The 14658-nt window shown below is 55.8% G+C and overlaps 6 protein-coding genes across 6 annotated transcripts; 2 read left to right on the forward strand and 4 right to left on the reverse strand.

The window, feature by feature from the left end:
• Positions 1-275: 275 nt before the first annotated feature.
• Positions 276-1088, reverse strand: LOC120764181 (scale keratin-like). The gene is made up of 3 exons (XM_058423759.1): positions 692-1088; positions 494-610; positions 276-457 (listed from the first exon to the last, which is right to left on the reverse strand). The coding sequence occupies exons 1-3, from the start codon at positions 1086-1088 to the stop codon at positions 276-278; spliced, it is 696 nt and encodes a 231-aa protein (XP_058279742.1).
• Positions 1089-3361: 2273 nt separating this feature from the next.
• Positions 3362-5042, forward strand: LOC120764182 (scale keratin-like). Its single transcript, XM_040087986.1, has 3 exons — positions 3362-3371; positions 4213-4449; positions 4591-5042. The coding sequence occupies exons 1-3, from the start codon at positions 3362-3364 to the stop codon at positions 5040-5042; spliced, it is 699 nt and encodes a 232-aa protein (XP_039943920.1).
• Positions 5043-5965: 923 nt separating this feature from the next.
• LOC120764234 (scale keratin-like) lies at positions 5966-6364 on the reverse strand. The gene has a single exon (XM_040088077.2). The coding sequence runs from the start codon at positions 6356-6358 to the stop codon at positions 5966-5968; it is 393 nt and encodes a 130-aa protein (XP_039944011.1). The 5' UTR covers positions 6359-6364.
• Positions 6365-10156: 3792 nt separating this feature from the next.
• Positions 10157-10549, reverse strand: LOC120764183 (scale keratin-like). Its single transcript, XM_040087988.1, has one exon. The coding sequence runs from the start codon at positions 10547-10549 to the stop codon at positions 10157-10159; it is 393 nt and encodes a 130-aa protein (XP_039943922.1).
• Positions 10550-11904: 1355 nt separating this feature from the next.
• On the forward strand, positions 11905-12323 carry LOC120764308 (scale keratin-like). The gene has a single exon (XM_040088220.2). It carries the CDS (start codon positions 11931-11933, stop codon positions 12321-12323), a length of 393 nt encoding a protein of 130 aa, XP_039944154.1. The 5' UTR covers positions 11905-11930.
• Positions 12324-13482: 1159 nt separating this feature from the next.
• On the reverse strand, positions 13483-13875 carry LOC120764304 (scale keratin-like). Its single transcript, XM_040088215.2, has one exon. The coding sequence runs from the start codon at positions 13873-13875 to the stop codon at positions 13483-13485; it is 393 nt and encodes a 130-aa protein (XP_039944149.1).
• Positions 13876-14658: the final 783 nt, after the last annotated feature.

Below are 14658 nucleotides of genomic sequence, written 5' to 3' on the forward strand. Positions count from 1 at the left end.
CCAGGGATGGAGGGCTCAGGACATTCCCAGGGATGGAGGGCTCAGGACATTCCCAGGGATGGAGGGCTCAGGACATTCCCAGGGATGGAGGGCTCAGGGTATTCCCAGGGATGGAGGGTTCAGGACATTCCCAGGGATGGAGGGCTCAGGGCACAGCCGGCACTGCTGGGCACTCTCAGCTGCCGCTGCCCGTGGCTCCTGCCCGGTGTCCCCATGGCCCGGGCCGGGCTCCAGGGCTGGCCCTGCCCCTGGGGGCTGCCACTGCCAGGGGGGCTTTAGAAAACCCCACAGCTCCCGCGGCGGGACCTGCCCCATCTCTGGGAGCCAGGCAGGGAATAGCCCAGGCCCCGCGAGGAGAAGCCGGAGCTGTAGGACCTCCCGCAATTGCCAAAGGAGCCCCCATAGCCCCCCAGGGAGCCCCCATAGCCCCCCAGGGAGCCCCCATAGCCATTGTCACCTCCAGAGCCCAGGGAACGGCCATAGCCAAGGGAGCCCCCATAGCCAAGGGAGTCCCCAAAGCCCTGGGAGCCCCCATAGCCCCCACAGCTTCCCAGGCCAAAGGAGCCCCAGGAGCCCCGGGAGCCCCCATATCCAAGGGAGCCCCCATAGCCTGAGAAGCCCCAGGAGCCCTGGGAGCCCCCATAGCCCCCAGAACCGCCCAGCCCAAAGGAGCCCCTGTAACCACAGGAGCCCCCCAAGCCAAAGGACTCCCCATAGCCCTGGGAACCTCCATAGGGTCCCCAGCCAAAGGAGCTCCCCAGGTAGCCCTGGGAGCCCCCAGAGCCGCCAGACCCAAAGGAGCCCCCATAGCCAGAGGAGCCCCCCAGGTAGCCCCGGGAACCTCCCAGGCCAAAGGAGCCCCCGGCGCTGCGGGAACTGAAGGAAGGCCCCAGCCAGGCCGGGCCCGACGATGCCACAACGCTCTCCTGAGGGAAGGTGCTGAGCACGGGGCCCGGGATGGTCACCACCACCGGTGGCGGCAGGATCAGGGCTCGGGAGTCGGGGCACCGCTGCACACACGGCTCGTTGGAGCTCTCGGCGATGGGCTGCGGGCAGCTCACGCCGCACGACTCGCCGGGGTAGGACATCCTGCTCTGCTGGGAGGCTGCAACGCACAGCAGGAGAAAGGGATTTTAGGGCTAAATCGGCCGAGGGGAATCAAAATTAAATTCTGTACCTGAAATATCAGAGGGGAGACAGATAAATTCAAAGATGATATCAAAGAAATCTCATTGTGTCCTCTCAGCCTTTAACCTTCCTCTCACCACAATCACCCTTGCAAGAGAAATTCAATGCTTTATAAAACAAACCTGTAACCACCTGTGGAAAAGATTAATCAAAAGTGTAAGACCAGTGAGGACAAAGCCAAGAAAAATTCTGTGCTGGATGAATTAAACAAACCTGTCGCTACCTGCGGCAAAGATTTACTCAAAGGTGTGAGGCCAGCGAGGAGGAAGCCAAGAGGAAGAGGGAAAAAGGCTCATTGACTTTATGCAGAAATTCGGATTTTACGAGCGACACCACTTACCTCGTTCGCTGCAGGGATGGGAACAGGAGCAGTGGATGGAGGGCTGTGGGTGATCCCAGCTTTTATATCCTCCTCCAAGCCACCCTCGGCGCCTCCCGTCCCCGTTTATTACAAAACCAACGCGGCAGTGGGTGCTTGGATTCTGTCACCTCAGCACTGTCCCTCCCAAACTCGCGGGGCTGTGACACAACCGCTGATGGCAATCTGCTCCCTCCGAGGGCGATTTGAGGGGATTTGGGGAACTCAGGACACGGAGCCATCGGTCGAAGCCAGTCCTGCTGCGGTCCAGCTTTAATGCTGTCACGTTTTGTTGGGAGATTTTAATGTCCGAGGTTGTTCTCCCATGGTCTGGAGCCCTTTGTGGTGCCGCCTTCACCCAACTGGACCTAAAATTGTGGCTCTGAGAGGACACAAATTCTCCTTGTGGCCGAGTAGGCATCTATGAATTTGTCCCCAAAGAGGCAGAAATTGGTACAGCCAGGAGAGGCCTCGGCCTAAAGCTAATTCCAAATAATTCTCAATTTCATTTGGAATCTCCACTTCCAGTCATTCAGTCGGAAATACATTAAAAATCCTAATTTTCTTTCCCCCCACCCTGGAAGTACTGACCACTGGAGGAAAAAAAAAAAAACAGAGGATTTAATTAAAGTAGCAGTAAAATAAAGATATATTTTATTAGGATGAGTCTGGGATATCCTGCAGTCATTTCTTTTCTTTCCTCTTGCAACTCCTTCTCTAATTTTATGATATTGCAAAAGAGAAGCAATAAATTACCTCTAAATTGTAAAATAGCTCTGCTTGTGAAGTGTCATCACGATTTGCTGATAATAATGAGAGGTATCTGCAGGATAATGACTTTAAGCTGCCTCACAAATACTCATTAATAGTCAGTGCTTGCAATTTCTGTTATTATCCTATTAAATGAAGGCCGGGAGTTATGAGGATTTATTCTGAGTTAGGAGCTCCCTAGTTATGAAACAGCATCATTTAAAAATATCAATCAATGTCACTCCTCTTGATTCCCTAATCAGCCTCTGATTACTAATTTCAGTGCTGGCAGTGATTTGATTTTCGTTCATGATATCAAATTCTTTATTTTATTAACGTGTTTAGGAAGATTATGACAAGTACATTGTCTGCCATATCAAGTGCCGCTTCTCCTTAATTTATGAGGCAGCATTTTGCTGAAATACCTTAAATTTTAAGGGTGAAATAAAAGCCTGCTTGCAAATTATCTGAATTTTCAGGCTTATCTCTCAATGTCCTGCCCAAAAAAGGGGTCTCAAACCGATGTTCTAAAATCCCTACCCTTGAACTCTCAGCTGTAAATATTTTGTCCATGGAATTGCGTCTCGTGACACAGAGCCCTCAGCTCACACATCTCTCAGCTGACGCTCCTGCCCCAGCTTTGGGTGCTGACACCTCTGTGTTCGTGTCTGACACCGAGTACGAATTTCCGCTGGGAGTTCACAGAGCCTCTCATGGTCCTGGAAGGATCTGGAACATCCCCGAAGTGTCACTGCCACCCTGACATCCCAAAGCCAGCAGGGAACGGAGCAGTGGAGCCCACCTTGGAATTGTTGAGCAGTTAATGGTGTTGGAGCTGCAAACACAGATCCTAAAACCCCTCACGTTTCTCTAAAGGAGATAAATTATATTCTCTTCATTTCTGATGCCCGTCTCCCTCTTTCTGTGCAGAAAAATCCCACGGATTTTCACAGAATTCACTCCAAAACCCACCAGTTTTAAAAGACGAAGTTAATGGATGTGAACTCATCGAACCTAAAGGCAGCGCTCACGCTGGGGATTATCACCTCATCATTCAGCGGCTCGATGCCCTCAAGTCTGTCCTGACATCGCCTCACGCCCGTTTCTGCGCGTGGGGAGTGGCAGTGCAAAGCCAGCAGAATTAAATCCCTCCATGCGAGGGTTGTTTTGTGTGGGACCGGAGGCACGGAGGGTGTTTTGTCCTCGTAAGCACTTTGGGAAATGTATAAAAGCTGCCGCCGCTCCGAGCCTCTCCATCCACATCTCCTGAGTTTTTCACCTCGGTGAACAGGGTAAGTCCCATTTGAACTCCTCTGTCCTTCTTTATCTGTCTTTTTTTTCCCCAATTTTTAATTGGAAGATTAAGAAACTCTGGGTCTCAGAAGGCTGGTATAGAATAAAATGTGAATTTTCACCGTGCCACTTGGAATAACCATTTCCCAGGCATTTTAGTCCAATGGGTGAATGTAAAATTAAAAAAAAAAAAAAAATCTGAGTGATCATTCCAACTTTGGGGGAATATTTGTTCCATAAGGGTAAACTTCCTGGTTTGGAAGCTGAGGGCTACTTGGGAAAGGATATGAAATTACAAAAACTGCTGCTTTGTGTCTGACACTTCTTAACTAAGTGGAGATACATTGCTAGATTTCAGCCACTCTTAATAAATTTGTAAAGAGATAAACCAGATTTGTCACAATGTAGAAGTGAGGGATTCACCAGAGATGACACCAGATGTTTTCATCTGTGTGTGACATCTCAGGGACCTTGACAGCAGAGAGAGTCTAGAACGTTGATTTTTGTGGCCAGATTTGGAAAGCAATGAACCCTGGGCTCTCACAATTTCCATGGGAAAACGCAGGCAGGGTCGGGTGGAAATTTCTGGATGTGAAATCCCTTTCTCCTGCTGTGCGTTGCAGCCTCCCAGCAGAGCAGGATGTCCTACCCCGGCGAGTCGTGCGGCGTGAGCTGCCCGCAGCCCATCGCCGAGAGCTCCAACGAGCCGTGTGTGCAGCGGTGCCCCGACTCCCGAGCCCTGATCCTGCCGCCGCCGGTGGTGGTGACCATCCCGGGCCCCGTGCTCAGCACCTTCCCTCAGGAGAGCGTTGTGGCATCGTCGGGCCCGGCCTGGCTGGGGCCTTCCTTCAGTTCCCGCAGCGCCGGGGGCTCCTTTGGCCTGGGAGGTTCCCGGGGCTACCTGGGGGGCTCCTCTGGCTATGGGGGCTCCTTTGGGTCTGGCGGCTCTGGGGGCTCCCAGGGCTACCTGGGGAGCTCCTTTGGCTGGGGACCCTATGGAGGTTCCCAGGGCTATGGGGAGTCCTTTGGCTTGGGGGGCTCCCGTGGTTACAGGGGCTCCTTTGGGCTGGGCGGTTCTGGGGGCTATGGGGGCTCCCAGGGCTCCGGGGGCTTCTCAGGCTATGGGGGCTCCCTTGGATATGGGGGCTCCCGGGGCTCCTGGGGCTCCTTTGGCCTGGGAAGCTGTGGGGGCTATGGGGGCTCCCAGGGCTTTGGGGACTCCCTTGGCTATGGGGGCTCCCTTGGCTACGGCCGTTCCCTGGGCTCTGGAGGTGACAATGGCTATGGGGGCTCCCTGGGGGGCTATGGGGGCTCCCTGGGGGGCTATGGGGGCTCCTTTGGCAATTGCGGGAGGTCCTACAGCTCCGGCTTCTCCTCGCGGGGCCTGGGCTATTCCCTGCCTGGCTCCCAGAGATGGGGCAGGTCCCGCCGCGGGAGCTGTGGGGTTTTCTAAAGCCCCCCTGGCAGTGGCAGCCCCCAGGGGCAGGGCCAGCCCTGGAGCCCGGCCCAGGCCATGGGGACACCGGGCAGGAGCCACGGGCAGCGGCAGCTGAGAGTGCCCAGCAGTGCCGGCTGTGCCCTGAGCCCTCCATCTCCTGGGAATACCCTGAACCCTCCATCCCTGGGAATGTCCTGAGCCCTCCATCCCTGGGAATGTCCTGAGCCCTCCATCCTTGGGAACGTCCTGAGCCCTCCATCCCTGGGAACGTCCTGAGCCCTCCATCCCCTGGGAATGTCCTGAGCCCTCCATCCCTGGGAATGTCCTGAGGCCTCCATCCCTGGGAATGTCCTGAGCCCTCCATTCCTGGGAATGTCCTGAGCCCTCCATCGCCTGGGAATGTCCTGAACCCTCCATCCCTGGGAATGTCCTGAGCCCTCCATCCCCTCTCTGTACCCTGAACCCTCCATCCCCTGGCTGTATCCTGGTTCTGAGCCATGCCCTGCTCCCAGAGCACGACTCCTGCATCCCCTGCTGCCCCGGTACCGCCTGCATTCCCCGCACTCGGTTGTTACTGTTCTTTCTGACATTAAACCCTTTTTGTGCTGCACAAAAGTCTCTCTGGTTCTCATTTGTTCATTTTTTCCTCTGGGGGGAATATTCACTCCTGTGCAGGAAGGTGGTGCCTGGAGCTCCTCACTTGGCCAAGGCCTTTGGGCTTTGATGATTTGGGAGAAGAAGGCAAAGAGACAGGAGTTCAATGCAGGAGAACTTTATTGTGCCAAGAAGGGCAGGGGAGGCAGAGAGAGGGAGGGTGGACAGGCGCCGGGCAGGCCGGGTGTCAGGGGCTGCAGGAGGCCAGGGCAGCTTGTGCAGAGCTCAGCTTGTCCCTGCGGGGCTGAGGCGGGCGCGGGTGTTTGGGCTGGGCTGTGGCGGCTCTAGCAGGGCCCGCAGGTGTCCCAGAGCTTCTTGCTGTAGCGGGGCAAGGCGCAAGGGCTGCAGGCGGGAGCAGCGTAGGCTCTGCCAAAGGTGCAGAGGCCGCCCGAGGCCTGGGTGGCGCCGGCGCCGTAGAGGCCGCCCAGCCCCAGGGAGCCGCCAAAGGCCGGTGCTCCGGAGGAGCCCACCACGGCTTGCTGGGGGAAGGAGCTGAGGATGGGTCCGGGGAAGGTGACCACCACGGGTGGAGGCTGGATGAAAGCCGAAGAGTCGGGGCACTGGCGGGCGCACAGCTCGTTGCAGCTCTCAGCGATGGGCTGGGGCACAGCCACGCTGGTCCTGGGCGGGCACAGGTCTGTGCTGGTCTTGGGGGGGCACAGGTCGTAGCAGGACATCTTGGCTGGGTTGAAGGTTGGTTTGCAACGGATGGTGACGTAAAAACTGTAAAAAGCGGGATGTCGATGAGGGAAGTTTTCAAAATGGGCGCGATTGCTCTTTTGTGTTTTGCGTTCGGCCTTGATCAGCGTGGCGAAGGCACAATGAGAGCCTTTGGTCAAGAAATTCCTGCCTGTGCGAAGCCACCCCCAAAACGACCAGACCCCTCAGGCTGATCTTTGTTCTCGCCCCACATGGTTGTGCATTTCAGCTTTTGTAAATGCCTACCCTGAAGAACAATATAAAACCTCCGTCCCATCTCCCATAAATGTTCCCCAACTGGGGACATAGCCCTGAATTAGATGTGGCTTTCCTTGAAGTAGGAGTGTTTATTATAACTCTCCGAATGCCACTGAATGGACCTGAACAGAGTCTCAATTATTTTCCTGAATTCTATAAAATACTAAAATATTCACGTGAAATAAGTGTTTTAATCTGTGCCTTTTTAAAGCTGCTAATCAGCATGGAATAGTCAAATTTCTCAGAGTTCTGTGCTCATACCCAGACTCCCAAATCCCACATTTCCCACTGGTTTCATTAACCGTAATTCCAGATAGAAATGATGTAAAGCTGTTCTAAACCTCAGCATTCCTAAAGGAATCTTCTACAACTGCTCTGGTACAGGCTCTGTTTAAATAAATAGAAAGAAATTAACAATCCGTACTCACCAAGCTCTGCAGGGCGAAGGAGCTGCGAGAGGTGTCTGGATGGAGCCGGGCACTGGAGCTTATATAGAGGATCCCAACATTCCTGAGGGCTTGGAATCTTGCTTGGGGTGGGGGTTCTGCCTAAAAAAATTTGTTTACCAGCTTTGAGTCACAAAAGTTTGGAGTTTGTGGCAGTTCTGATTTCATTTGCATTCTCCTATCGTGTGATGTCGGAGTTTCACCATCCTGATTTCTTTAATCTTTGGTCTTAATTGGCGCAGGCAACTCCTGGCATCATTAGAGTGACCTCAGTGGAATTACCATGTTCGTTAAGCTGACTCCACATGTTACTTCTTCCTTTACAACCTTGTCATGAGCTTGTCTGCTCCAAGATTTTGTAAGACTCATCTTTGGCTGACATGGACATTTTTCCTTAACAGCCCTTTAAAATTATCTGATAAATTAATTAGAAGCAGAAACCAGCTCATTCCAGGACTGCCCAGGAATAAACATATTTTTCCAGCCCTAATTAAAGAGACATTGTTGGTCTGAGATGGATTTAAGGGGTCATGAATATCTGCTGAGATCATCCAGGATGCTCAGCAATTCCCCAATAGTTTTCCATTGAGAGGAAGGTTTGGAATCAACCCCACACAAAAATCACATTGTTTAACTAACAAAAGTTTTAATGGGAAATGGAATTCAGTTTTAAAAGGGTCGGTGGTGCTGAATGTTCCCATATCAAGTCCTGTGATTCCAATTTTGAGGAAAAATCAAAGAGGCAGATCAAGGTTCTTCTTTAATGTCGTGGGTGTAGTCTCTTATCAGGAGTGCTCTGGCTCTTCTTGAGAAAAATACTTTGTAATGATTTCACAAACAGTCATTATCTGTTGTTCAACCCAACTAATGTTCGGTGTTGTATGACATGAGTGATTTAGACATTTCACTCTTACACAAGCCCAGTTGCTTTAATGTGCAGGAAACAAGGTGGTGCCTGCCATTGCTTTAATTAAGTCATGATTTGTGCCACTGGAAGTCAGGGGTTAATAATTAATGAAGCTCTTCTTTTCTTTCTTTTAAAAAAATCCTTTCCACATCCCTGGTTGAATCCTCTGTGAGTTTAAGATTCCACCTTTGATGTATTTGTGTCATTCCATTAAAAAAAGAGAAATATTTGTGATTATTGACCCTTTTTCTGTGATATTTCAGAGCACAATTTTTAGGTTTTTACCTGTGTCCAGTGCATTTTACAGACCGTTACTGTCATTCCTGAGAAATCCCCCCACAGACAAAATATCTGCTCTTTCTTCCTGCGCTGAAGATTGATTGTTGTGATCCAGGTTCACCGCAATATTTTTATTTTCTCTGCAGGTGATAAAGGATTTGGGTTTTGTTTGAGTTTTGTTTGTTGCCCCAACAAATATCCCTGTTATTTGCTGCAGGGGAAGGAAAAATAAAGATTCTCCAAGCACAGAAAGGGATTGAGTGGTTCCCACACCTCCCAGCCTGGGGGGATTTCCTTGCCGTGATTTGTATTTCACAAATCTGACGGTCAGAGCAAATTGTGCCCCATCCCTGGCTCAGGGCACAAACTCCCTTCAGATCCAACCCCCCGGTTTCTCCTGGGCTGCATCAAAAGCCCCGTGGGCAGCAGGAGAGGGGGATTCTGCCCCGCTCAGGTGAGACCCCACCTGCAGAGCCGGGTCCAGCTCTGGAATTCCCAGCCCAGGGAGCACCTGGAGCTGCTGCAGAGAGCCCAGAGGAGGCTCCAGGATGGGATCCCAGGGATGGAGCAGCTCTGCTGGGAGCAAAGGCTGGCACAGCTGGGAGGGTTCAGCCTGGAGAAGCTTTGGGGTGACCTCAGTGTGGCCTTGCAGGAGCTGAAGGGGCTACGAGGGGCACGGGGAGAGACAATTCCGGAGGGATGGAGTGCCAGGACAAGGGGGAATGGGTTCAGACTGTCAGGGAGGGGTTTGGGTGGGATTTTGGGAAGGAATTCCTCCCTGGGAGGGTGGGGATGCCCTGGCAGAGGATATTTCATGGATGACCCATCATTGGAAGTGTCCAAGGCCAGGCTGGACAGTGCTTGGAGCAACCTAGGGTAGTGGAAGATGTCCCTGCCCATGGCAGGGCGTGGAATGAGATGATTTTAAGATCCCTTCCCACCCAAATCATTCCATGATTCCGTGATTGCCTCTCTCCACTTTGTAGGAAAAACACCACGATTTCAGTGCTCTGAAGTACAAGATTTATTTGGGGGGTGTTCCTGTGAGGAAAACCTCCCACTATTTGCCGATTTTCTGGAGCCTTTGAGGAACAAGGGCCCTGAGAGCACTTGCAAAGTACCGAGTAATGACTTCTGCTCCCTGTTTTGTTGTTTTAATGGCACTTGCATGTCCCAGGGCTGAGTAACAGCACCGGCCAAGCAGGGAGGAGCTGCCAGGCACCTCAGCCCTGATCAGATCCTTCGTAGCCGCTGGGTTTGGCCAGACCCAGCCCTGCCCTGCTCCCACTTTCCCTTTTGTGTCATTCGGAGCAGGCTGCTCCTCTCAGAGTGGCTCCAGCACTTCCAGGCCCTTTCCAGTGGCTCCCCAGAGATTTAAGCAACCAGAAACGGTCAAGTTGAACAGCTCTGTTATGAGCAGGTAAAAGCTCAGGTGAATACTCCGCACCGTATAAAACAAAGGGAGATGAAAACAACAAAAAATACGATGCATAAAAGATTTATTGCAGGAATAACTTCAATAAATCACAGAGAGTTACAAAGGAAAGCAAGAGAAAACGACAGGTACAAAGAGAATTGAAAAACTGAAGCCCAGAATTTTAACTAAGGCAGTTCTCAACAAGCAGAGGTAAATATAAATATGACATGAGGTTGATATAAACAACATAAAAAAAATAAGATACAAAGATAAGGAAAGAAGAATGAAATTGTTACACATAATAAATTTACAAAAGAGAACATTAGGACAAGATCTTCAAACTGGAGATAAAGTAAAACACTAAACATAGGAAAAGGTTTAAAGAAAAGAGTAATGGTGGAAAAAATTGGGGTGGACAACTTCTAGATTTCTCCATTGCTGACAGATGGAAAAGGCTCTGGGCAGGAGTCTAGCAGGGCCTGCAGGTGTCCCAGAGCTTCTTGCTGTAGCGGGGCAAGGCGCAAGGGCTGCAGGCGGGAGCAGCGTAGGCTCTGCCAAAGGTGCAGAGGCCGCCCGAGGCCTGGGTGGCGCCGGCGCCGTAGAGGCCGCCCAGCCCCAGGGAGCCGCCAAAGGCCGGTGCTCCAGAGGAGCCCACCACGGCTTGCTGGGGGAAGGAGCTGAGGATGGGCCCGGGGAAGGTGACCACCACGGGTGGAGGCTGGATGAAAGCCGAAGAGTCGGGGCACTGGCGGGCGCACAGCTCGTTGCAGCTCTCAGCGATGGGCTGGGGCACAGCCACGCTGGTCCTGGGCGGGCACAGGTCCGCGCTGGTCCTGGGGGGGCACAGGTCGTAGCAGGACATCTTGGTGTGAGTGAGATGAGGCTGAAAGAGAATTCAGACAAACAGAGGTCAGAAGAGACACGGGCATCTCCCGATTCTGCAGTTTCCTGTTCCCATCCACAGACTCTGAGTGGCCAAAGCCACACAGCCTTGCCCACTGTGCCCAGCCCTGGCCCTGTGCCCTGCAGCCCCCGCAGCGCCCTGATCCACACAGGCAGAGACCTCACGAGCCCTGCCCGAGTCCCTGTGCCCAGCCTGGCTGCCTCTGTGCCGGCCCAGGGGCTCCTTCCTGGCTCCTGGGCAGGAGGCTGAGCCGGGGCCGGCCGTGCCAGGCTGGTGCCAGCACAGCCGCTGCGGCGGCGGCTCTGGTGGCCAGGGAGGGCCCTGGGCAGCCCCTGGGCCAGGAGGCAGAGCCGCGCAGGCACCCACCTGGCCTTGGGCTGAGCAGAGGCAGGCGGCGGCAGTGGATGCAGCCCTGGCCCGGGACAGCGCTTTTATGGGTGGCCGCAGAGGCGGGGCAGGAGCTGCCCATGCTGGGGGCACGTGTGCGGGGCCGGGCCCGGCCTCAGCCCTGCTGCCACGGGGCTCCTCTGCTGACTCCTGCCTTTCCTGCCCAGCCCCAAGCTGCACCATCAGCCCCTGCAATTATCCCGCTGGCACGCTGCCACTGCCACCTCCTGGGCCACGGCAGCCCCGGGCAGCGCCTGCCCTGTGCCACCGCGTGTCCCTGATGGGCACCGGGCACAGCTGAGCCCGCGCCCAAGGAAAGGCAGCTCCTGTGGGGCCCTGCCTGCTCAGCACCGTGCAGCACTGCACAGCCCAGCAGGGCAGGACTCCATCTGCCCCCGGGCACTGCCAGGGACCTCAGTGACACCGGGGACAAAGAGCCTGACATCCCTGGCACAAGGGTCAGAAATGTCCAAAACAAACAACACACTTCAGGGTTCTTCCAGCCCCTCCAAGCCCTCACCTGTGCCCAAATTCCTGGGTGCTGTTCCTGCTATCAGGGATCTGATGTGGCAGGAAGGACAGGATGGCCTGGGCAGCGGGAGGTGCTGGGGTGGCACCTGGGGGATGCTGACTCAGGGAGGGGCAGGGGCCGCACAGCCCTGGTGTCAGCAGCAGCAGCAGCAGCAGCAGCAGCAGGGAGTGTCCCCTGAGCAGATTGGCCCGGCTGGAGCTGAGCAATGCTGGGGCTGCTATAAAAGCCCTGCCTGGGCCAGAGCGGGCCAAGCACTGCCCTGGCCACCTTCTCCTCCTCCGGGACAAGGGTAAGTGTGCGAGCGCTGGTGCTGGCGGCTCCCTGCTGCAGCCGCGGCCCCTGTGGCTCGGGCGCTGCCCTGTGCTGCTCCACTGCCACGGCTGCCCTCTCTTGCAGAGCATCCTCGCATCCCACGCCAAGATGTCCTGCTACGACCTGTGCCCCCCCAAGACCAGCACAGACCTGTGCCCGCCCAGGACCAGCGTGGCTGTGCCCCAGCCCATCGCTGAGAGCTGCAACGAGCTGTGCGCCCGCCAGTGCCCCGACTCTTCGGCTTTCATCCAGCCTCCACCCGTGGTGGTCACCTTCCCCGGGCCCATCCTCAGCTCCTTCCCCCAGCAAGCCGTGGTGGGCTCCTCCGGAGCACCGGCCTTTGGCGGCTCCCTGGGGCTGGGCGGCCTCTACGGCGCCGGCGCCACCCAGGCCTCGGGCGGCCTCTGCACCTTTGGCAGAGCCTACGCTGCTCCCGCCTGCAGCCCTTGCGCCTTGCCCCGCTACAGCAAGAAGCTCTGGGACACCTGTGGGCCCTGCTAGAGCCACCACAGCCCAGCCCAAACACCCGCGCCCGCCTCAGCCCCGCAGGGACAAGCTGAGCTCTGCACAAGCTGCCCTGGCCTCCTGCAGCCCCTGACACCCGGCCTGCCCGGCGCCTGCCCACCCTCCCTCTCTCTGCCTCTCCTGCCCCTCAGGGCACAATAAAATATTTCTGCATTGAACTTCTGTCTCGTTGCCTCCTTTCCTGGAATCAGGAAGACCACAGGCATGGGGAATTTCCTCGAGTGGGAGGGGAATTGTGCTCTAGAGATGCCCATGGGGGAATGGGAAGTGCAAGGGGAAGGTTCAACAGAAGAGGGAAGGGGACAGGGGATGTTAAGGTGGGGAAGAAAATGAAATCAATATGTAAATTGGAGCAGAAAAATGTTGATGATTGGAAGGATTCATTTCAGGAGGAGGTAAAGGAGAAGGCCTTTGAGAATGAGAGGGAGCAGGACAACAAAGCAGAGAAACTGATCGTAAACAAACAGAGAGAGAAATGTAAAGGGGAACACGAGGAAGTTTACTGAAAGAGAAAGTGACAGTGTAATAGAAAGTCCAAATGAAGGACAAAACAAACATACAAAAAGACCAAATCGAAGAGAAAAACAAACATAGCATTTATGACAAGGAAATTGAAATTACAGGCTGTAAGGATTGGGAAGCTCTTTTTTGTTGTCAGTTCAAAGGACTTTACCAGCTCTTTGGAAATCCAAAGGGGCTGGAGCTGTGGCAGTCTCTGCACTTCCATGGCTCCCAGTCCCACAGGAAAATGTCATCTGTCACAGATTTCCCTGAGGTCTGTAAAGTTCCCTGGGCTTCAAGTCCTGCAAACAGAAGCTGCCCACCTGCAGAAATGTTCCTTAGAACCCTGGTGCTGCCCTGTGTGTGCTGAGAGCTGCCAGGGCTGGGGGATGTGCCCAAAGACAGCTCTGCCTGGCAAAGCTGGGGCTGAGAGCCTGCCCTGGCCGGGCTCTCTGTGCCCACGGGCAGCCCAAGGAAGCTCTGCCCTCCACCCCAAACCCCGACAGGAACACCAGAGAGGCAGGAGTTGGATGCAGGATTGTTTTATTTTAAGCACCACAAAGAACAGACTGGACACACACACAAGAGGCACGGGCTGGATCTCTGTGCAGGCCTCCCCAGAGCTGTGATGGCTCTAGCAGGGCCCGCAGGTGTCCCAGAGCTTCTTGCTGTAGCGGGGCAAGGCGCAAGGGCTGCAGGCGGGAGCAGCGTAGGCTCTGCCAAAGGTGCAGAGGCCGCCCGAGGCCTGGGTGGCGCCGGCGCCGTAGAGGCCGCCCAGCCCCAGGGAGCCGCCAAAGGCCGGTGCTCCGGAGGAGCCCACCACGGCTTGCTGGGGGAAGGAGCTGAGGATGGGCCCGGGGAAGGTGACCACCACGGGTGGAGGCTGGATGAAAGCCGAAGAGTCGGGGCACTGGCGGGCGCACAGCTCGTTGCAGCTCTCAGCGATGGGCTGGGGCACAGCCACGCTGGTCCTGGGCGGGCACAGGTCCGCGCTGGTCCTGGGGGGGCACAGGTCGTAGCAGGACATCTTGGTGTGAGTGAGATGAGGCTGGAAGAGAATTCAGACAAACAGGGGTCAGAAGAGACACGGGCATCTCCCGATTCTGCAGTTCCCTGTTCCCATCCACAGACCCTGAGTGGCCAAAGCCACGCAGCCTTGCCCACTGTGCCCAGCCCTGGCCCTGTGCCCTGCAGCCCCCGCAGAGCCCTGATCCACACAGGCAGAGACCTCACGAGCCCTGCCCGAGTCCCTGTGCCCAGCCTGGCTGCCTCTGTGCCGGCCCAGGGGCTCCTTCCTGGCTCCTGGGCAGGAGGCTGAGCCGGGGCCGGCCGTGCCAGGCTGGTGCCAGCACAGCCGCTGCGGCGGCAGCTCTGGTGGCCAGGGAGGGCCCTGGGCAGCCCCTGGGCCAGGAGGCAGAGCCGCGCAGGCACCCACCTGGCCTTGGGCTGAGCAGAGGCAGGCGGCAGCAGTGGATGCAGCCCTGGCCCGGGACAGCGCTTTTATGGGTGGCCGCAGAGGCGGGGCAGGAGCTGCCCGTGCTGGGGGCACGTGTGCGGGGCCGGGCCCGGCCTCAGCCCTGCTGCCACGGGGCTCCTCTGCTGACTCCTGCCTTTCCTGCCCAGCCCCAAGCTGCACCATCAGCCCCTGCAATTATCCCGCTGGCACGCTGCCACAGCCGCCTCCTGGGCCACGGCAGCCCCGGGCAGCGCCTGCCCTGTGCCACCGCGTGTCCCTGATGGGCACCGGGCACAGCTGAGCCCGCGCCCAAGGAAAGGCAGCTCCTGTGGGGCCCTGCCTGCTCAGCACCGT

The sequence above is a fragment of the Hirundo rustica genome, chromosome 29, assembly GCF_015227805.2.
Source record: "Hirundo rustica isolate bHirRus1 chromosome 29, bHirRus1.pri.v3, whole genome shotgun sequence".
Lineage (NCBI taxonomy): Eukaryota > Metazoa > Chordata > Aves > Passeriformes > Hirundinidae > Hirundo > Hirundo rustica.

What these genes read in the sequence shown, in the direction of transcription:
- LOC120764234 (XM_040088077.2), bottom strand. Translation starts at nt 6,358, where the DNA reads ATGTCCTGCTACGACCTGTGCCCCCCCAAGACCAGCACAGACCTGTGC.
- LOC120764304 (XM_040088215.2), bottom strand. Translation starts at nt 13,875, where the DNA reads ATGTCCTGCTACGACCTGTGCCCCCCCAGGACCAGCGCGGACCTGTGC.
- LOC120764183 (XM_040087988.1), bottom strand. Translation starts at nt 10,549, where the DNA reads ATGTCCTGCTACGACCTGTGCCCCCCCAGGACCAGCGCGGACCTGTGC.
- LOC120764182 (XM_040087986.1), top strand. An exon ending in GCCTTCCTTCAGTTCCCGCA is followed by an intron (nt 4,450 to 4,590) that starts GCGCCGGGGGCT and finishes GACCCTATGGAG; the next exon opens with GTTCCCAGGGCTATGGGGAG.
- LOC120764181 (XM_058423759.1), bottom strand. Translation starts at nt 1,088, where the DNA reads ATGTCCTACCCCGGCGAGTCGTGCGGCGTGAGCTGCCCGCAGCCCATC. An exon ending in GGAGTCCTTTGGCTTGGGGG is followed by an intron (nt 611 to 691) that starts GCTCCTGTGGTT and finishes GGGGCTTCTCAG; the next exon opens with GCTATGGGGGCTCCCTTGGA. An exon ending in GGACTCCCTTGGCTATGGGG is followed by an intron (nt 458 to 493) that starts GCTCCCTTGGCT and finishes TGGGCTCTGGAG; the next exon opens with GTGACAATGGCTATGGGGGC.
- LOC120764308 (XM_040088220.2), top strand. Translation starts at nt 11,931, where the DNA reads ATGTCCTGCTACGACCTGTGCCCCCCCAAGACCAGCACAGACCTGTGC.